The following is a 22,007-nucleotide window of genomic DNA, read 5'->3' on the forward strand; positions in this document are numbered from 1 at the left end:
AGAATCAGAATCAGGTTTATTGGCCAAGTGTGTTGACACACACAAGGAATTTGGTTCCAGCTGTTAGTGATTCTTAAAGTACAGACATAAATAAAAACTATACATTCAGCTTGGACTATACAAGACAAGACAGACAAGACAAGACAATACAGACAATGTGAGACAATATAGACAGTATGAGTAATAAATAGATTATATGGCAGATCAGTAATGTACATAAAGTGTGAGTGCATGATAGTGCAAATGACAGTATTGTGCATCAGGTATGATAAAGAGTTTACTTTAGAACTTTGTACAATATACTGTATAGTAGCCATAGTGTGTGTAACATACACAGATAATGTGATGACTGACAGTTCTGTGCAGTACTTATAGATATTAAGCAGGGAATATAATTATGGTCAGTTGTTAATGAGGCTGATTGCTTGGGAAAGAAACTGTTTCTGTGAACAAAGTTCTGTAGCTCCTGCCAGAGGGGAGGAGCTGAAAGATGTTGTGTCCAGAATGTAAAGAGTCAGTAGTGATTTTTTCTGGTTCTTGTATGGTACAAGTCCTGGAGAGTGGGCAGGGGAGCACAATGATTTTTCTGCTGTTTTAACTATTTTCTGCAGTCTGTTTTTGTCCTGTTGTGTTGCTGCTCCAAACCAGATGGTGATTGATGAGCACAGGACAGATTCAAAGACTGCAGTGTAGAACTGCATCAACAGCTCCTGTAGCAGACTGCACTTCCTTCTACTTAATTGGTGTAGAAAGTACATCCTCTGCTGGGCCTTTTTCCGACTGAAGTTTATGTTGGATACCCATTTCAGGTCTGGGGGAATGATAGTGCCCAGAAACTTGAAGTTCTCCACAGATTACACAGGGCTGTTGGATATTGTGAGGGGGAGAAGTTTTGAAGGGTTTTTCTTAACCCTTATGCACCCATCAAAACTACTTATATACTTGGGACTTATATCTTCCCAATTGAACAAAATGTCTGTGTTTAATTAAAGCAATGTTGTGTTATATATTCTATATTGATTATTTTAATGCATTGTTGTCAACTTGCCAGTAGCTATTATCATTAAAAACAATACAAATGTTGATTTACACAAATTTGTATACCTTTCGTGCTCAAATGCTGGATTATTTTTTATTTTTATTTTTTTTACAAAAGAAACAACCCAGCATGAGTGAATTTGTTTAAAGGGGAAATCCCCCATGCACTTCTCAGCCACTATTAGCTTAAAATTGAAAAAATAAACATAAATAAAGATGGTAAAACAGGTTTTTTTTGCATTTTTTAAAGTAACATTTTAAACATAAATACCCTGAATTAGCGTTTTATATGGTTAAAATAAGCAAAATATCCCCAAAAATATATAATAATCCTATTAATCGAGAAATGGTAATTGTCCGATTAATTGATTGTTTAAAAAAATCGTTGTAACTCCTGAATTACACGTATTTGTGATTGTTTTCCATGCCGACAGGGGGCAGTAATGAGTCTCTGTTACTGCCGCTGCTTCGTAATGAGCTCTTACTCTGTGGTTCTGCGGCCGGACTGGTGCTAGGAAATTCATTACACAGGCGTACAGCATGAGTTGTTCAGTCTTGTTGTATAATAACTGTTGTGATGATAGATTATCAAGTTAATACATTGTATTTAATAGTTTAGACTAAGACGAGTGATAAATAAAAACATGACTTCCAACGAAGAGCAGGAGGTAAGCGAGAGGGGTAGCATTGTTGCTAACAGGCGAAGGCAAGCTAGTAAAGGGGGTGCAGGCCTCCAGATCTTCCTCTCCTCTAGAGTTGTTTGTTTTGTTTTCTAGCCTGTTGCCTACTTTAGCAATATGTTTACATGAACCCTTGCGTTAATTGGTTGGGAAGCATTTTAAGTTAAATTTGATTACCCATCTAGCTTTATTATTATTGTTATTATTAGTAGCAGCAGCAGTAGTTGTGTCTATATTTTCTTCATAATTTGGATGGAGGACATTTCCATACACTATTATGTGCTGTTCGAGTGATGAATATAGCTTATTAAATGTTGTCAGTGTAGAAATAAAGCCAGTTGCACACACACACACACACACACACACACACACACACACACACACACACAGCTGATTATAAATGGAAGATTTTTGACAGAGGTGGTAGCTTAGTGGTTAAAGCTCTGGGTTACTGATCAGAAGGTCATGGGTTCATGCCCTAGTATAGCCAAGTACTGCCACTGGTGGGGCCCCTGAGTAAGGCCCTTACCCCTTTGTGCTCCAGGGGCACTGTATCACAGCTGACCCCAGCTTCCTCACAAGCTGTGATATGTGAACAATCCCACTGTGCCATAGTGTTTCTCTCTCTCTCACTTCCTCCCCTCTTTCTTTTATGGAACTCCATTTGCACTTATTAGTTTCTAAATACTTTTCATTTCGTTGCTGTGTACCTGTACTATGCAATGACAAAGTTCTTTCTATCTATCTATCTATCTATCTATCTATCTATCTATCTATCTATCTATCTATCTATCTATCTATCTATCTAAGCATACTAGTAGCAGTTGGTTTAAACCAAGAGAAGAACTTGCCTGTCTAACCAAAGTCATGCTTTAAAGCTCGTCTATTAAAATAATCATGGGAAATTGTGACAGATGCTGAATCACAGTCTGGCACAAGCAAAACAGAAACATATGTACAATCTGTGGCATGATGACGCTTCTAGAATAACATCACTTTTGTTACTGTGCAGAAAAGACGAATGCCGTCGAATGAATTCTCTCAGATAATAAAATAATGTTCGAGAGATCGGTCAGAACAGAACTCCCAGAGACTTCCTTGAGTTTTGGTGCATTTCGGTAAAAAGGACATTTCAGCTCTGATGGTGTTAAATTCCTTTCTAAAGAAGTTTGCGAAATCATTGTTATTGATGTGCGGAGAAATTAGATGCGATCAAATGTTCTGTCAGACCGAGAGGAAACACTGGGGGTCTTTTGTATCAGTGATGTCCAGGCTTATCTACAGGACTGTAGGCTGTTGTTCCAAACAATCAGGAATCACGCCTAATCGTTAATCGAGTATTTGCATCTAATTACAATGACTTAAATCATTTTGTTTTCAGGAGTTCCAGAAACATTTAAATGAATATGATAAATTGATGTTTAAGAGTGTTTTTGGAAATATGTGTATTTTCTCGCAGATGGAGTTGGAAGCTCTGCGCTCAATCTATGAAGGGGACGATTGCTTCAAAGAACTAAGTCCTGTCTCCTTCCAGTTCAGGGTAACTTGTAAAACCCTATATTGTTACTAATGATAGTGTTACTGTGTAAAACAGGGGGTTGTTTAGTCATCATCTCTTTTTGAGAAATCTGTACAAGATGATTCAGTAGCCAATTAAAAACTGTAAACAACTGCTGTCTCTTCTTCTACACTCAGTAAATGTGTTTGATCTGCATTGTGTTGGAAGTTTTCCATAGAAAACAACAGAGCCATGCTATTTATAGGAGAGTAATTGGGGAAAACAGTTGGGAATTCATGATGCAATCTGACATGATGTGGATTTCTCTCCTGCGATGAAGTTCCTGCACTGTTTTACCCTCTTGGACAATTTTCCTACAATTACACTTTTTATTTAATATAAGAAAAGTTTTATTGGAGCTTCTGCAGAATACGTTTGAAATACGTGTCGACAGATTCATCAGTTTTGCCCATGATTTGGCACCGAAAGAGGATTGCTAGAACTATCAGCAAAAATCCATACCGATAGTTTTTCCTTACAAGAGCGGCCTCTAGAGGCGAATCACTAACGCCACAAGCTGTTTGTTTTTATATGCGAGACTGCATTATATTTATTAATTATATAGTTATATGTATAAATATATTCATTTATTTCATTTAGCACAATAAAATGATTCAGTACTGGTTTTTAATTTTTTTTGTAATTAAGTTCAGTAAAATTTTACATCGAGAGTTATGTTTTTTTTTTTTTTAAAACTAGTATTGATTTTAAAAGCTATTGATTAATCGGTTATCGGCGAGTACAATCCAACCTAGCTATCAGTATCGGTAAAATCCACTATTGGCCGACCTCTAGTTTGAACCATGTGATGTAACTGGTATCTTCTTTTTTCTCTTTCAATGGAAACTATTTTCTAATCTGATCTGATCTTTTCTAAGAAAAACGATCAAAACTCTCTGAGCATTCCAAATCAAGAATTCATCAGTATGTTGTTTCCTGTGTTTTTTGTGCAGGTTGGAGATCTTGACGAGTCCAAATCTTTTCTGCTGGATGTCTCGTGGCCAGAGACATATCCTGAAACTGCCCCACATATATCCTTAGATGCCTTTTTTAACAACAGAATGTAAGTTGGCACACCAAGTTCAATTAAAATCATCTTTTGTTGTACCGATGTGAAACGTGGGAAACTCGCACTCTGTCTGTAGGCACTTTAGAAAACAATTGTTTTTCCATTAAATTGTCACGAAGCCCAAAGGCATAATGCAAACGATGAAAAGCTTTTTGAATAGAGGCTGTTAGGTTTCTGTTTATTTCTCAACCTCAAACTGTTCGTTTTACACATGCTCTTTGTTAAACTGTAGCTCTCCAGAGACCAAGCAGTTAATAATCTCCAAGCTGCACGAGCAGGTGGAGGCGAACCTGGGCAGTGTCATGATGTACACTCTGTTTGAGTGGGCCAAAGAGAACCAGGAGATGCTGATGGAGAATCACCAGCCTGTAGTGTCTGCTGTGGTCAGTGCAACTGTCAAACCCCCAGCATTGAGAGTTAATGATTATCATGTTCAAACAAACATCGATTTCCTTAATCGTTTCGTTTAGACCCTGATTTCTAACAGCGACACAAACAGTCCCGTCTCTGTCAATAAGAAAAAGGAGAAAAAAGAACAGCTCACAAAGGCACAGAAAAGAAAAATGATAGGAAGAACAGGTAAGCCTTTAAACTTCCTGAGTGACGGACAATTCACATTTAAATATTTTTTGCTGATGCTTGAAAGTTTGTGAACCCTCCAGCAGAGTGGTGTCCAATCTTTTTTCCACAAAGTGCAAATCCACACCTAATTCTACATGTTTAAATCTGATAATTTTCATTTTCCAATGACTATCAGGTCGGGCCCTTGATTGGTTGGAATGAAAACCTGCACCCACACCGGCTCTTTCTGGAAAAGATTGGATTACACCCCTGGTCTAGAACGTTCAGTATATCTGAGTATATCTAAATATGAACTAAAGTGAACCTCAGATGTTCGTGTCGATAAAAACAGCTCCGCTTAACAAATGAGACAAAAATATTATGCGTAAGATTCCAATATTAAATATCTTCGAATGCCAAAACTGCGACCCTTTAGGTGAATTTCGAGTCAGGTGAGTGAGCACCTTAAGGGGTTCACAAACATTTGAGCATTACTGTATTTCTTACGTTGCACCCCGTGGAAGACATGTATTTCAAATGATTTCATGTTTTAACAGATAACAAAGGTGAACTGCCCAGAGGTTGGAACTGGGTCGATGTTATCAAGGTAATTTAAACACAATAAACGAATATTGTGAGAGATTAGGTTTTGTATTAAACACTAACATGCTGATGTGTTGTTTTTTTCTGTGTATATCCTGCGGGTGTCTTCCTTTTTTCATACAGCATGTGAGTATGTTTTACATTCTATTTTTTTGGAAGCATATTACACTATTTGGATAAAAAGGTATTGGGACACTCGACTTCTCCAGCTATTTTATAACACAGAGTTTTAGACCCAATTCTACAGAATGTCTCTGGGTGTGACAGTATTCAAATTTCCCATTTACTTGAACTAGGAGACCCAAACCTGTTTCAGCATGACAATGCTGACCCTGTGCACAATAGGAGTGGGTTTGCATTGGATGGAGTGGAATCCTATAGACTTCTGACCTCAACCCTAATGAACACCTGTGAGGAAAAATTTAAACACTGACTGCACCCTAAGCATCCTTACCCTACATCAGTACCTGACTTTGCTAAAGCCCTTATGGCTGAACGAGCCCAACTTCCCAGTATCTAGTGGAACATCTTCCCAGAAGAATGGAGGCTAATGTAATAGCGAATGGGGACTAAATGTGCAACTGGATTTTGTAAAGCACATATAAATATAATTGTCGGGTGTCCACAAGCCATTGTACACAGTGTATGTAATGTTTCATGTTTTCACACCTGAGTTAACCATCCCACATGCCTAATGACTAATCTCTATGGCAGCTGAGCAAAACAGGAGGAAAAGAGGACGGCTAAAGAATCTGCTGAAGAACCTCATGCATTGAAGGAAAACCAGATGGACTGATGGATGGGAGTGAGAAGGAAAGTCATGACTTCAATGAGTGGGTTTTTTTTTTTTAATAGAAAATTGAAATGAGCCATGATTTGGATAAACTGGTGATGTTTGTTGGGACATTACAGTACATAAAAATATTCTCTGCCAATGTAATTCCTCCTTGTCGATTCACAAAAAGTGGCCGTAATGATGAGCAGGTGCTGTAAGGACAAACACAACAGAGTGTCTCAACAGGTGTTCTGAGAGCGGATTCGGCTCCTGTGTCTCTACATTACAGGGCTTTATTGACAAATTAAACAACATCCGATCAATTTGTATTGAACACTGTGTGTACAAAACGGAAACATTGACAGTTTATGGAGCATTGTGATTTGATCTGAGTTTGTATTTGTACAAGTTTTTAGCCTTTTTTCCCTTCTTTTGGTCATTTATTGTGCATATCTTTGACACAATATATAAATCTTATTGAAGGATTAATGTGTTTGTATTTATTGTTATATAAACAACAAAAAGGTTTGTGTTTTATTAAAATGCAAGGTATTATATTTTGATTTTGCTTATTAGTGTGTCCTCTCTTTTTCTCTCTCTCAATCACACACTGTCTATATAAAAAAGAAAGTGTTAAAATGTCAGTGTTTAGATTTAGTGTGAGAGCTTTAACGTATCCTGCACTGTTTTAAGTAAACCAACATTTTGTAGCATTGCTTAGTATTCTAGGGGTTTGCACGCTCCATGCACTTTACACATTTTGAACACCCATGGGATGAGCAAATGTGTTATTCATAGCAGAAATGTGTGTCTATACAATTAGTTCAACTTGCCTCGTGCAGCTGTTTCTAACCCCTTCATTGCAATAATCTAATCACGTGTCAGTATCTCAATGCATTTGATCCTGTAGCTATGGGTCAAGTACTATCGTTAATGTTCACATCAAACATCATAATGGGGATAAAACGTGATGCCTGTATTGTTGATTCTGGAATAGATGTTGCTGCCAGGTGGGCTGGTTTGAGAATTTCAGAAACATTGGATCTGTGGTTTTTAATATATATTTTTTATTAATATATTTAAGGGAATCCCAGATTAATGGGAAGTTGTATCTCAGTATTTAAGACTTTGGAGTTCTGATCGGAACATTGTGAATTCAAGTCCCAGCACTACCTTTGCTCTGGATAAAGACAGAAATGTAAAGCTAAGTGTCAATGCATAGAAGTCTCATATAATGAGCAGCAGTTTGTATACTAACAACCTAATGTTTGTTACAGGTCAGTAGAGAATAGTCAGACTGGTTCTGGTAGACATGCAACATAAACGTGGGTTTTCATCAGGTTATTCTGGTTCCTCCCATGTTCTACAAACATGTCAGTGGTTGAACTTGGATAAATAAAATTGCCCCAAGTTGATCATTATGATCATGATAATGTTTCTGGGCATGGCCTTGGATCCAAAGTGTGTTTGAGAGAGAGAGAGAGAGAGAGATCCTGGGTTAGACTTAGAATAACAAACACGACCAGGAATGATTATGTAAAATACGTCAATTCTGCCTTCTGATAAGATGACGCATCATCACCCTCATAAATGATCTCTGCACTTAAGTGTCCCGCATTGCAAATATTCAGTAATTTATATAATCATTTTTATTGCAAAAAATTCATACACGACTCAAAAACTTGGGTGTCGTAAACAATCATGACGTTGGATATTACAGTGGTGCAATGCCACAGCACGACATAAGAGACGCGTGTGTGGCGCCCTGTCGCAGCTTGATTACGTAGGAAAAGAGGCGGGGCATAAAAGACGTTTGCAATTTGAATATATTTATAAATCGATCTACGCATTTTCTATCATCGAGAACCGTCTATTTTACTGATAGCGTGTGGTATCTGATATATTTGAGAAAAACACTTTCCCTAACACGTTATTTGAAGTTGTACCACATTACCCATGATCCACCCGAGCCCTCACTCGCACGCCTATAAGCCCGGCAGGAAACAGCGTGAGGAGGAAAGCGCCTTTCTCTTTTAGCTCGGGGGTTTTATATACAGTCTAAACTCGAATCCTAATTATCCGTAGTGAAGGTTTCTTTTTATGTTCAATACAACACTTGTAATCTCGTGAAGTTCTAGTTCTGATCGTGTTTTAGACTCTCACACACACACACACACACACACACACACACACACACACACACTCTCTCACACACAGCTTCACGTTACACAGCTGTGACGTATTCAACGTATTCAAGTTCCTAAAACATCAGCCCTGACTCCAGAAGAATGAGGAAACACCAGCAAACTGCGATCTTCGAGTTGAGCTAGCAGGTAAATCTCGTCCCGTGTGAAACATCTCCTCTACCCTGAGCCTGGACACAGCAGTGTGACTTCTCTCAGACCCCATGGCGGATTCTCGAAAGGACAACATTGACACAAGTAAGAGATGTTTCATGCTTCCCTTCATCTGCTGTGTTTTGGAGACTGAGATCAGATCGAGCTTGTCTCCTGTGTGCTATTAGAAATCTGCAGTCAACTACACACAAGTGTGTGTGTGTGTGTGTGTGTGTGTGTGTGTGTGTGTGTGAGGTAGAACTGATGTTGGTGGCTGAAGTTTTGAGGTGTAACAGGGGTTAACTTTCTCATTTTAACTGCAAGGATACACACACACACACACACACACACACACACACACAAGGTTGCTTTAGATAGATAGATAGATAGATAGACAGACAGACAGACAGGGAGGTAGGTTGATGTGTAGACATACATATGGATGAATAGACCACTTTATTCACACCAATAATCAAACTAACTTGACAGTAATATTTTGGCACTAACAAGTATTCAAGCTGTGCACATTCGATCCATACACTCCAAATGACAATAAATACCCATAAAACTTGGATAGTTGTAAGCAGGGAGCCCATTCAGGGGCAAAGATTTCCAAGAACCCACTTAACGTTTGCCACGTTTAATTCCACGTATAATCGAGCAACTGTGTCCTTATTCACTCTGTTTTATTGTTGTACTCGTGCACTTTCCGCTCATCTCCATGCATCTGCCGCAGCTCCTGATTTGATTAAAATTGCACCTGGAAATTGCAGTTATTTGGACTCGTTCCCATTTGGGTTGAGAATGAACACCTTTTATTTTCCGAGGGACCAGGCTATTAGATCTACATTTCCCTTGAGATCCATCTCACACAACTCACCTTGAGAATGGTAGCACTGGTATCTCAGTGGTTGAGGCATTGGAGTTTGGATCAAAAGGTAAATCCCATCACCGCTGGCCCTCTTGACAAAGGCGCTTAACCCTCCCCTGTTCAGTTGTAAGGGCGTCTGCCAAATGTCGTAAATGTCTAAAGTCATCAATTATAAATAAAAAAACAAAGTGTACTAGCTTTTTTGTCACAGAGGTTCATTCACAGAGTACATCTGTTGTGCCTGTACTATGCATCTTTTGTCTGCAAAATTGAATACAGTGAACCTGTACATAAGTAGATCTTAAGGAACACCGATGCTTTTAAAACATATCTCTGAAAACAGGTTAAAGGTTCAGCACCTTCACAGCTAAAAGACACATTCAAAACATACAAGATTTCAACAAGGAGCAGTCAAATTTCTGTTTAGTTACGAGTGTAAAGTAGAACATCCAGTACTGCAATTGTGCTTTTCATGCCATCAGCAATTTAAATACGGAATATTATTATTTTTAATTTGCGGTATACGACTTGAAATCAGCATTTGAACCGAAGCCGAACGATCATGTGATGGAGAACAATATAAAGTCGTCTTATATAGTGCGGAAAAGAAATCTCATTTCCTTTTATTATATTGCATATACAGCAATATGTAATTGTAATAGATTATAGACATATCATATTGTGTATCTTTGTATACACTTCACGTGAAATCAAATACAGGCATCTAAATTCAGTGAGTTTGTTCAAATTTTGTAAAAACTAATTTTAGAAAAATCATTCATTTGTAATGGTAATTCAGAATGACAGCAAAGCTTAACTTTTACTTTATTTATTTATTTTTAACGTTTTTTTTTTTTTTTCTTCTTTTTTTTCTCTCCCATATTCACCTCTACCTTAACTGAACTCAAAGTTTGGATTTTTAAAATTTTTTTATTGAAAATATTCAACTATATATGATTTTGTGGGATTATAATAAATACAATATACAATATTACAATATAAAATATACAAATATACAATATAAAATATACACACGCAAGGTTCGATGGATCATTTTATCAATCCCACAGTAATTGTAGCAGGACAGTAATATTATGAATGTTTTAAAATTTGTACTTATAACCAATACAACTCATTTTTATAATGATCTATACTATTTTTTTTATGTACATCGAGATTTTCTTCTAAAACTCCACAATAATGTCCACATGCTGCCCCGTCTTTTCAAGGTCACAGTACACTTTGCACATGAATCTAGAAATGATTCATTTATTTTCCAGACATAGAAGTGCTTTAATATAATACTGCACTGTATTAAGTAGGCAACCTGATCCTGCCAGAATAGAAAGAAGAGGCTGATACTTGCCCTAAACGGGCCTCCCCATGGAAGCTTTTTCATATCATGTAAGGTCTAAATTCGGGTTTTCTACTGACGTCTTTATGTTCGGCTGCTGACAAGACAGCGTGGCTAAACCGCTGACTTTTTCATTATTTACACCGATGACTTTTCACAAGGTGAAGAGAGGGGACACCGTTTTCTTTGCTGACTAAGCAGAATATGGCCGCCCTGGTTTGGTTCGTATATCAAACCTAGGGCTGTGCACTAATGTTTAATTCAAGAAGCTGAAAACTGTATCTGTGCTTGAAATTATTCAGCTTTATGGGAAACTAAATTCCTAAAAAGTCTAGAGTTCTTACTCGATTTCTAGTGTGATTTTAGTGTGTGGGCTGCTTTTCTTCTTCTCGGTTAAGTGTTTCTAAGACCACAGATTGATTTGTGTTTCTTGGTATCTCTGGCTGCGTAGTTAAAGGTCACAGCTCAGAGGGGAAGTCTCTGAGAAGTTGCATTCTGTAGAGCTCCTAATTATTAAAGCCATGTTTCTTGGGCAGGCATTCTCTTCGTACACGGAGACGAGTACGCATAGACAGTCGTTAAAGCCCTTTCGGAGGTATTTATATGCAGAAGCATTCGCAAACGCACGCTCTTGTTCACATATGCGTGTCGTGCCGCTGCAGTGGCAGACATCGCATAACAAAACGCTTATTGTTGGCGTGTTCATCTGACTGACTAGATTGTTATGGGAATGTAGCATGCGACCACATTCTGACCAATCAGACTCGCATTCATTGTGTCCATCTCTTGAGCCTTAAAATGAATCACCACTTATGCATAAGGAAAGACTGTAATACAGGAGTTCCTGATCGCACTGGTAGTTTGTCTCCAGTGTTCTCGAGTCTGCAGTCACTTCAGTTCTATGCTGAGATTCTATTGGAGCCCAATTGCAGTTATACTGTGATGCAATAAAAAAATAAACTAGCAGGTTTCGTGAGATCCCCCGCCATAATTGTGCCTGAGAAAATGTCTAGAACCATTATTTGGATCATAAATAATTTGCATCACATTTAAGAATATCCCAAATGTAAACGATGCTCGCTGCTTCTGCCGGATTGCGACCCGGACGTCGATTATTTGCAAAGGAAATTAATAGTCAGCGGTCACTTTTTTCGCATGCCAGCATGAATGTGAGTGTGAGAGCAACTGATGCAGTAATTGATTTTGTGTTTGTGTGTGTGTGTGTGTGTGCTGTATCTGTATATCTCTGACTATTAATTCTGGATTAACTGGGTTATCTAACTAAACTGACTGAAGATTGACATTGCATTTCATTAAAGATTTGACCACTCTAATAGCCATTTTGAGTAATTATAAGCACATATTAAAGTAGATAAAGAGCTGAGTGATTGAGTTTGTATTTTAACTAGATATTGAAAGCGGAACTTGACCTAAGAAAATTGTGATCTCGTTCAATTTCTTAATAAATTCAGATTAAGCTGTCCTTTAGGAGCAATACAATACATAGTATTTTAACATTTTATATAGATAGTTACAGATATATAAAATATTTTTTGGCAAAAGCCTGATTATTATTATAATTTTTATTATTATTTTTTTTTAGTAGCAGTCATTCCCAATGGTATATTTGACAGCAGGTACTGTTTCTTCCTCTTCCCTTCAAGATGGTTACACACATGTGGTTAGCGTCCTGCATTTGATGCACTAAGCAGCGACTGTACACCTCATCGCATGCAGACGTCATTCAGTACGTCATCGATGTCTTTAAGTAACTGAGCAATTAATATAGTGGAGTTTTTATTTGCATGTATTTCAAGCTTCGTATTGATAATAAATTATTGTTTCTACAGTTGGAAAGCTTAGATACGTATTGTAGTGGGTAATGAAACGAGGTTCTGATTAGTTAGCAACATTGATATGTTTCTTATAGTTTGTTTGCTAAACTCGATCGCATAAATAATGTCAACTTTAGTCAAAAATCAACCATTGTATCATTCCTGGCAGTGTAGGACCATTGGTGCACTTCGGCTCTGAGGTTGAATAGTATAGATTTCAGTTACGTGGATTGAATGCTGAAGGATAAAAAGTGTGTGTGTGTGTGTGTGTGTGTGTGTGTGTGTGTGTGTGTGTGTATATATATATATATATAAAATTATTCAAAATTCAGGGTTATTCAAAAGAATGAACCAATTTCATTATGCAATATATTATTAAGGAAAAGTAATACAAAAATAGTCACAAGTATCTTCGCTTTCAAATGGTCACTGACTCATTCCATGACGACGGTTGGGAACTGAAGCAATGCGTCATGATATATGTTCATTCTTTTTGAATAACCCTGTGTGTGTGTGTGTGTGTGTGTGTGTGTGTGTGTGTGTGTGTGTGTGTGTGTGTGTGTGTGTGTGTGTGTGTGGTGTGTGTGTGTGGTGTGTGTGTGTGTGTAGATAGATAGATAGATATAGATCTGATTTGTACTCTCACTTGTATCAGTCATAAACATAAACGTCTCCATCACCTGCTTCTCTTTTTCATTCTCTCGATGGTAATCAGAAAATATAAAGCCAGAAAAGGCAAAGTCCTCTGTCCTGTGTCATGACTGTTACATGAATATCTGTTAAACAAACATGGCCTGTGTAAAGTTTCATCATATCTGTGGTTATTTGGTTTTCCATAACAAATCATTATCGTTCGACTGTCGGCTGCACGGGTGAAAACGATCTCGCACCATCTGACCAAACAGATTCCAGAATGGAACAGTGCTGCGGTGTAATTTTATACACACCATTATATACACCATGCAGCCAAAAGTATGTGGACACCCGAGCGTCACAAAAGTATGTGCACGTTGAAGCCCATATGGTTAAAGACGAGTGCTCCAAACCTCACAGAGCTTGCTTTGTGGACGGAGGTATTGAACAGGCATGCACTCGTTGTCTCAGTGAATTGAAATGCTCAGCGTACAATGTATACGAGTATGCATATGTGATGGGCTGGTGTCCACAAACCTTTGGCTACATACTATATCTTGTATGTAAAGTGTTACATAACATCACTATGTGCATTATTTACATTATTTTAAGAGTTATAATCCATATTTTTGTGTTCTCACTCTCTCCAGGTAACAAATCTGTTAACGGAAACAATACGAATGGCAGCTCTACTCACCCCGAGTACATAGCCTTCGCCCTTGTGCCAGCCTTTTTCCTCCTGGGCTTGCTGGGCGTATTGATCTGCCACATATTAAAAAAGAAGGGCTATCGCTGCACCACAGATGCTGAGGAACCCGATGCACCTGAAGCAGATGAAGAAAAACATCTGGAAGAAGGAGGTAAGCAGGAGGTGGTTGGATTTCATCATGTTTGAACAGATGTGTCACTACAGGGATTTCCTTGAATGGATCAGAAGGTCGTTCACTCATTTAATAGAAAAATCCACCTCAGGACATTCATCATATAAGGCATGAGTATTTGTTTGGTTTAACGCAGTGGTCCCCAAACTTTTTTGCGCCACGGATCGGTTCAATGTCGGGCAGTATTTTTCCGGACCGGCCTTTAAGGTGTGGCGGATAAATACAACAAAATAAAATGATACGACCGGCATAAAAACTAGTATTTTCTAAATATAATAAACATGAATCCACTGTGTTGTATTTTGGTTATTTTGCTGGCTTGGGGGTTTAAATTTAGCAGTAATGTATTATGAGCAGCCCCTTTAAGAAGGTAGGGGATGTAGGTAAGACATGTGACCGAGGCCAAGCATCATGACATGCATCAAGTGTGAGTCATAGACAGATGTGGCGGAGAGAGTCCGGTAATTTTCCAAAATAAAACGTTGTTTAGATTCAGATAATATGTAAATAATGTTTTCTTTCTGTGTCGCCCGGTACCAGTTGACCCACGGACCGGGCCGCACAGAAAGAATACATAACTTACATTATTTCCATTAAAAAGGGAAGGTTACCCCAGGGGTTGGGGACCACTGGGTTAAAGAACGATCAAGAATCTCTCCTGGGGGAACATGAAACATTTCTAAGTAGGAGAGATTTTAAATGGTCATTCCGTAAACAGTGATTAGAAGCTGTTCTACAGAACTGGATATTGACATTGGGAAAGGTGTGGCCTGCTTTCTATTTGTTTCAGCAGATTAAGAATAGATAGGAGAAAAAAAAAAGCCCTATTGATTAACCATACGAAAAGAAAAACATTCTGTTTCCTTACAAAAAGACAACAATAGTAAATGTAAATAAAAAAAAAAATGTTCAGCTTAATATATTTCCTATATTTAGTCAAAATATCTTGTCATCTACTCAGCCAAAAGATATGAGGCTACGCAGGCACCCCGAATTAGCAAATAGGTAATGAACATTCTGAACCTACACACACCACTGCCTTGTGATTTCCGTTTTACAATTTAATAGTTTGTGTCCTTCATAGCACCGTGATATCATATAGTCTCCACTACTACCTCCATTTCCACCAGAAAATCATAATCAGTGTTCTCACATTTACATGGTGAACAGCTTGTGAACCAGCAGGGAAACACCATGGAGCTGTTGGTGCATGAAGCTCAATCGCTTCTCCTTTTCTTACTTGTAGAAAAATGGTTTCCTTCCCTTTTTTTTTTTTAACCAAACAATTGGTCAGTTTCTACAATCGAACCGAAAGACAGCAACAAAAACATGCAAACTCTAGCCTTTATAAAACCTTTAAGCTTCACTTTAAATAATCGTTCATTTTTAAATTGCAGATACAATTTATTTTCACTATTCATATAGCTCATAACTATATACTATATAAAATACTACACATAAGTGTAGTATTTATGAAGCGGAGTTTAGGTGAACAAATAAATCCGACTATTGTGTTTAAAAGCCTTGGTCGAAACCACATGGCACGGCACAGCAAGAGTGTTTGTGTACCCTGTGTGTTGGAAAGTAAACACTTTGTGTGTTGCAAAGTAAACACTTTGTGTGTTTTAATAGAAATTTTGCCCAGTCTGAGAGGTACTGAGACACTGCGCTCTGAAGCTGCGGTCCACCGATATCCTTTCCACTGTAGGATCTCCAACTATAGAGAGGGTCAAAAGGATGGGAAGACTAGAGATGAGGTGAGAGAGGAAGAAGACCAGTATTTGAAGGGATGCCTGGATTTAGTGCGGTCAAATGGGATTGACCTATGAAGCGCTTTATATGTGGTGATAAGAAGTTTGTATTGACAAGTACTGTAACAGAGACTGGATTAATGTAGGAATGGAGGGGGGGGCTTATTTACAGTCAAAGGGCTTGAAGTTAGATCCAGGGCTCAGGTTAGGGGTTACCACTAGAGTATCTGCTTTGACTGCTGCTCGCATGATGAGAGTGAACACGTGACTTCTTTGTATAGTCACCATTTCATGTCCCTATTGTTTTCAAGCAAGTCTGCTTCAGGTTTCTGGCTCTCTATAGTCTTTAATATAGTCATATCGTCAGACAACAGACGCCCTTCAACGCGTTCTATTTATATATTTGTTTGTTCATGCCATTAATAGAGGTCATTACACTCGTGTTGATCGTAGTTATTATCTTTAACAGAGTGATCTACACACCTGTATTTTGCAATTCATGTTCTAATAAGATTAGTGCGATGAGTCATTGAGATTAGAGCTGATCTGGGATCACTTGTGGATTTCCTTTATCCCAGATTGATCCATGTGACTAGCGTAAAGCTGCTCGACTTTAAAGTCCGCCCGATTGACAGCTAGTTTTTCATGACTTGGCATAAAGAGGTTTGAGCCAACTCTTCCAATGTGTTTAGTAGTTCACCTCGTCTATCCTGTGTGACTGGTTAGTCACGAGAATCGCTTCCTTTTCCCTCCTTTTTACATAGGCTCCGTAGGAAGGATGTGGGTGGAGTGTCTATAATGTTGTTTACTTTATATTTGGAAATGTGTGTTTTGAGTAAAATCATGACTGTGCCCTGCATTAGTCTTGACCAGTGTATGTTTAGACTCCCAGTAAGCACTAGTACACAGGTGAGTAACGTGACCCATTTGTCATCATCAGATCTCCGTTCCCATGATGAGTCACATGACAGTTCGTCATTATTCAGAGGGTTTGCCAAGCGGATGATTGTTGCCTATGGCTTCTGAAGTAAAGACTATGGGACATTCTCATGATATGTTTGATGAGGATCCTTTATTTATTTATTTATTTTTTAAAGTTTACAGCAGCAGTGCATTCTGGGTGTTGAATGTGACACAATAATGATAAAATAATAGAAGTATTATTTTTTTAATACAAGTAATAGAAGAAATAGGTTAATATTAGTAAATAATCTAACTATATATCTAGGAACATTTAAATGAATGCAAATAAATTATATATTCTTATAAACAGAGCTCTGCTTTTTATTTCTATCAAAGGGAAACACAGCACAGTTTAAAGTATTTATTACATCTTTTTACCATTTTTTCAAATATACATACAGTGGAACCCGGTTATGTCGATGTCCTTGAGGGTTGCCAAAAAGCATCGAGATAACCGATGATCGAGATAAACAAAATCAAAATGGCGGCAATATATTAACGTGCTTGAAATTTCTTTATGTACATGATGTGCGTTAATAAATGAGAATGTGCATGCACGTGTTTTTTTTTTTTTACACAACAGCGTTGCCGCGATTTGTTTGATGGAGGCATGCTATAAAAATACATACAGTACATGTTTATCTGTCATGAATCCACCTGCCACGCCCCCTTCGGCACCTCCTTCGGCAGGTGCTTTCTCAGCGCTTTCCCTGAAGCTCCGGGCTTCAATCGCGCACATTTGGTGCTCGTTTATCATCATCACCAGCTCCTATTTAAACTTCCACACTCTCACTGTCCGTTATTGTTGGTATATGTTGGTTCACGGCGGTCGTTGTTATCGCGCATGCGTATCCCGGTACGTGCCTTCCCACCGGCACTCTCTCAACGGCTGCTCTTTTCTTCCCAAAGCGCATCGCGGATTCCCCACGATCCTGCCAGTGTTCATTCTATGCTTTTGCTGCTCATCCCACGTTCCGCGCTGCACTCCTATCAAGCGTGGCTTTCGCCTCCCGTTCATCACATAACATTTAACAACAAAAGGCATATGTGCACTAACTAACAGCAGAGATTCACCAGTATACAGTACAACACCTGTAGCAGCTGTAAGCCTTGATTTTTCCGCCACTTCCGCGAGTTCTTCTGCGGCTGCCCCGAGATAACCGATAAAAAATGCTAAAACAAAGCGAGAATTTGCCGGTTCCACTTCAAAAACGTCGACTTAATAGGGTTGTCGAGGTAACCGAGGGCGAGATAAGTGGTTTCCACTGTATATATGGTAAAAAGATGTAATAAATACTTTAAACTGTGCTGTGTTTTCCTTTGATAGAAATAAAAGACAGAGCTCTTTTAAACACATGTATGTTACCAGCTTCACACAAAAAATCTGTGAAAATGTACGTGCGTTTAAATTTAAGCTCCAATATTTAAAAAAATCATTGAAAAGAAACCGATTGAACTGGAACCATGAGGAGACTTTCACCTTGCAGAGTGAGAAGGACTCAGTTATGGTTGTGATGTTTCATAACAACAAGCTTTTTGAAATCTTTGCAAGACATAAGCTTTCCTTCCTGAGAACATCTTACAAAATGCAGCATTTGCACTTCGCCAAGTCACTTTAGAACGATGACTGGCATTGTGTGTGGCGTTTAGATGAAACAAATATTTGTACATGCACATATGTTTGCAAAAATAAACATAAAATGACATTTCGTAGAAAGAAAAGCACCTCGCAGCCAACGCAAAGTATGAAGATGCATCATTGATGCTTCAGTTTTACTCAAAACCTCCTTGTCTTTACCAGTACAGACTCAGTATTATGATGTGCTTAACATGCTTACATATCAGCTTTCACTGTTTCCAAAGGTTTACGGACACCTGGTCATAAGTGTGATATGAGCTTTTGAGCGTTGCTCTTATAATTCCCTCCAGTCTTCTGAGAAGATGTTCCACTAGACTTTGGCAGGGCTTGTAAACATCAGCCACAAGGGCTTTAGTAAAGGCAGGTCATGATGTAGGGTGAGAAGACTATGGGTGCGGTCAGCATTCCAATTCATCCCAAAGGTGTTCAGTAGGGTTGAGATCAGAGCTCTATAGCAGGCTACTCAAGATCTTCCACTCCAAAACAAATAAACCAGATCTTTATAGAGTTGGCTTTGTGCCATGCTAGAACAGGTTTGGGTTTCCAAGTTCAAGTGAATGTAAAATTTTATTGCACCGATCCAAAGACATCTATACAAATGTGTGCTTCCAGCTTTATAGTAACAGTTATAGCAGGAACGGCAAGTCATATCGACTCACTGGAGAGTCCTTTTTTGTGTTTTGCACCATTCTAACATCTAAAGATTGTTGTGTGAGAAAGTCCCAGGAGATCTGCAGTTTCTGAAATCAACTATTCTGATGTCGACATTAACTGAAGCTTGATTTGACCTGTATCTGTGTGAGTGTGTGAATTATGCTGCTGCCACCGGATTGGCTGATTGGACTACTGCATAAACGAGCAGGTGTTCCTATTAATGTGGAAAACGAGAGTATATTTATATATTAACAGAATGGATCATACTATTAATGATTGTGTAAATAGGTTTGTTAAATCCTTAGTTATCCGACCACCTAAGAAGCTGAACATGGCTGGAACAATGCAGTCACGTTTTATCTCCTTGACCACATTTAAAACTATTTCATAATAATCATCTTTTATTTACTATGGCTTCTTTAAAAGTTATATCTCAACGTGCTTTGCAAGAATAAAATAGTCAAGTCAAGTCAGGTTTATTTCTATAGCGCTTTTCACAACAGACATTGTCTCAAAGCAGCTTTACACAAATCAACAGTGATGGTGAATGGTGTGAATTTGTCCCTGATGAGCAGCCATGGCGACTGTGGCAAGGAAAAACTCCCTTAGATGTTATGAGGAAGAAACCTTGAGAGGAACCAGACTCAAAAGGGAACCCATCCTCATTTGGGTGACATCAAGAGTTTGATCATAAATCTTTCAACAATACAGAACACTGGAGAGTGAGAACTAACATGAGCACTGGAGTATAAGATTATAAGTGATGTTCTTTCTGCAGTCTTATACAGTCTATATGGTTAGTAGCTCCGAGTTTTATGAGCTCAGCATTTGTGATCATCACAGATCCAGCATCAGCTTCTCCATGCCAGAGCCTTTAAACACTCCAGGAGGTCCAATGTCAAACTCCACACATGTAGCGGGATCCAAATGGCACTGGTACGTCTCTAGATGGTTCGGGATGTTTGCGAGTTCGGCATCTACTTCTTCAAAGGTCCGTAATCATCACGAGGTGGGAGGTGACTGGAGCTGGCCAAACCTCAGGGTGTCTCGGGATGGGGAGAGAAAGAAAAGCAGTGGAGAGGAATTAGCGTAGCTGCTGTTCATATTAACAGCACAAGTTGATAATGTGATGTGATCAGATGTTCTGGAGCACAAGGTTATGATATGTGATGTGTGTTATGTATAGGCTTTGCTAAAAGATATGTTTTAATCTACACTTAAACTGGGAGTGTGTCTGAGCCCCGAACACTGTCAGGAAGACTATTCCAGAGTTTAGGAGCTAAATGTGAAAATGATCTACCGCCTCTAGTGGACTTTGCTATTCTACGAACAACTAGAAGCCCAGAGTTTTGAGATCTCAGGGAGCGTGGCGGATTGTAGCGTGTTAAAAGACTGGATAGATACATGGGAGCCAAACCATTTAGTGCTTTATAAGTGAGTAGCAGTAGTTTGTAGTCTATTCGAAACTTAACAGGAAGCCAATGTAGGGACGATAAGATCGGGGTTATGTGATCATATTTTCTTGACCTTGTAAGAACTCTGGCTGCTGCATTCTGAACTAACTGAAGCTTGTTTTATTAATGACGCAGGACATCCACCTAGTAATGCATTACAGTAGTCTATTCTGGAGGTCATGAACGCATGGACGAGCTTCTCTGCATCGGATATAGACAACATGTTTCTTAACTTCGAAATATTTCTAAGGTGAAAGAAGGCTGTTTTTGTAACTTGGTTGATATGATATTTGAAAGACAAGTTGCTGTCTAAAATAACTCCCAGGTCTTTTACCGTTGAACTAGTGGTTACAGAACATCCGTCTAAACGCAGGTTGAGATGCTGGTGCTTCTGTATACTAGTTTTTGGGCCGATGAGCAAAAAAATAGGAAATAGAATAATAATAATAAAATAAATAGGTTAAATAAACATCACGGATACCTCACGCAAAAAAAGAATCACCTGAAAGCTAGTAGGTTTTAAGAGCAGATTTAAAAACAAGCTAGTCGTCAAAAATGAAATAGATATTAAGAGCAGATTAAAAAACAAAAGCAAGTTGTAAAAAAAATTGATTTTAAGAGCAGATTTAAAAGCAAAAAGAAGTCGTAAAAAAATTTAAAGCAGATTTAAAAACAAAAGCTATTCATAAAAAGTAGGTTTTAAGAGCAAATTTTAAAAACAAAAGCAAGTTGTAAAAAAAATATTTTAAGAGCAGATTTAAAAACAAAAGCAAGTCATTAAAAAAAAGGTTTTAATAGCTATTCGTAAAAAAGGTAGGTTTAAAAAGCAGATTTAAAACACAAAGTTTCAGCTTGTATAATCTCAATGGGGAGAGAATTCCAAACTTTACTTGCAATGGGGAGGAAAAAGCCCGTTCACCTATCTATAACTCCACCTGTTTTACCTGAACAGGCTGTACTGGGTTACTCCTTAGTAATGTGGTTCAATAAATATACTTAGAAATTTTAAAAGCACATTACAGAACATTGTGTCATTACTGTTGTTAGTAAGTGTAGTTGTTGTAAAAGAAATGTCTAGCGTTACTCTTTAAAACCTAATCTCCAGCTAACACACCTGTAGTGTTCTGAGCAATGACTAAAGAAGAACATTTCAAAGAACATTTGATTTGCCTGTAGGCTTTTCTCAGTAAACTCAATTCACCAATGCAGACCTAATTACACTTTCTCTGTCTAGAAATGTTTCAAATGCCCTGTTTTATAACTTCAGTTTAAAACTCTTCACCTGCCATACAATTGTCCAGAAGCTACAGGTTTTGAATGTTAGCTTGAAAAATGTAGATGATGCAAATAAT

At 38.2% G+C, this 22,007-nt stretch overlaps 2 protein-coding genes across 2 annotated transcripts in view; both read left to right on the forward strand.

Annotated features, from left to right (window-relative positions):
• Nucleotides 1–1,510: 1,510 nt before the first annotated feature.
• On the forward strand, nt 1,511–6,773 carry rwdd (RWD domain containing 4). Its single transcript, XM_046852857.1, has 8 exons — nt 1,511–1,706; nt 3,178–3,258; nt 4,230–4,339; nt 4,578–4,728; nt 4,816–4,924; nt 5,464–5,513; nt 5,633–5,635; nt 6,224–6,773. The coding sequence occupies exons 1-8, from the start codon at nt 1,683–1,685 to the stop codon at nt 6,254–6,256; spliced, it is 561 nt and encodes a 186-aa protein (XP_046708813.1). The 5' UTR covers nt 1,511–1,682; the 3' UTR covers nt 6,257–6,773.
• Nucleotides 6,774–7,947: 1,174 nt separating this feature from the next.
• rell1 (RELT like 1) overlaps nt 7,948–22,007 on the forward strand; it is a 28,101-nt gene continuing 14,041 nt past the window's right edge. Inside the window, exons 1-2 of the mRNA XM_046852045.1 lie at nt 7,948–8,725; nt 13,964–14,173. Coding sequence (XP_046708001.1) covers nt 8,692–8,725; nt 13,964–14,173 — 244 coding nt within the window. The 5' untranslated portion in view covers nt 7,948–8,691. The remainder of the gene's footprint in view (nt 8,726–13,963; nt 14,174–22,007) is intronic.

The sequence above is a fragment of the Silurus meridionalis genome, chromosome 6, assembly GCF_014805685.1.
Source record: "Silurus meridionalis isolate SWU-2019-XX chromosome 6, ASM1480568v1, whole genome shotgun sequence".
Taxonomy (NCBI): domain Eukaryota; kingdom Metazoa; phylum Chordata; class Actinopteri; order Siluriformes; family Siluridae; genus Silurus; species Silurus meridionalis.

What these genes read in the sequence shown, in the direction of transcription:
- rwdd (XM_046852857.1), top strand. Translation starts at nt 1,683, where the DNA reads ATGACTTCCAACGAAGAGCAGGAG. An exon ending in CTTCCAACGAAGAGCAGGAG is followed by an intron (nt 1,707 to 3,177) that starts GTAAGCGAGAGG and finishes ATTTTCTCGCAG; the next exon opens with ATGGAGTTGGAAGCTCTGCG. An exon ending in AAAAATGATAGGAAGAACAG is followed by an intron (nt 4,925 to 5,463) that starts GTAAGCCTTTAA and finishes ATGTTTTAACAG; the next exon opens with ATAACAAAGGTGAACTGCCC.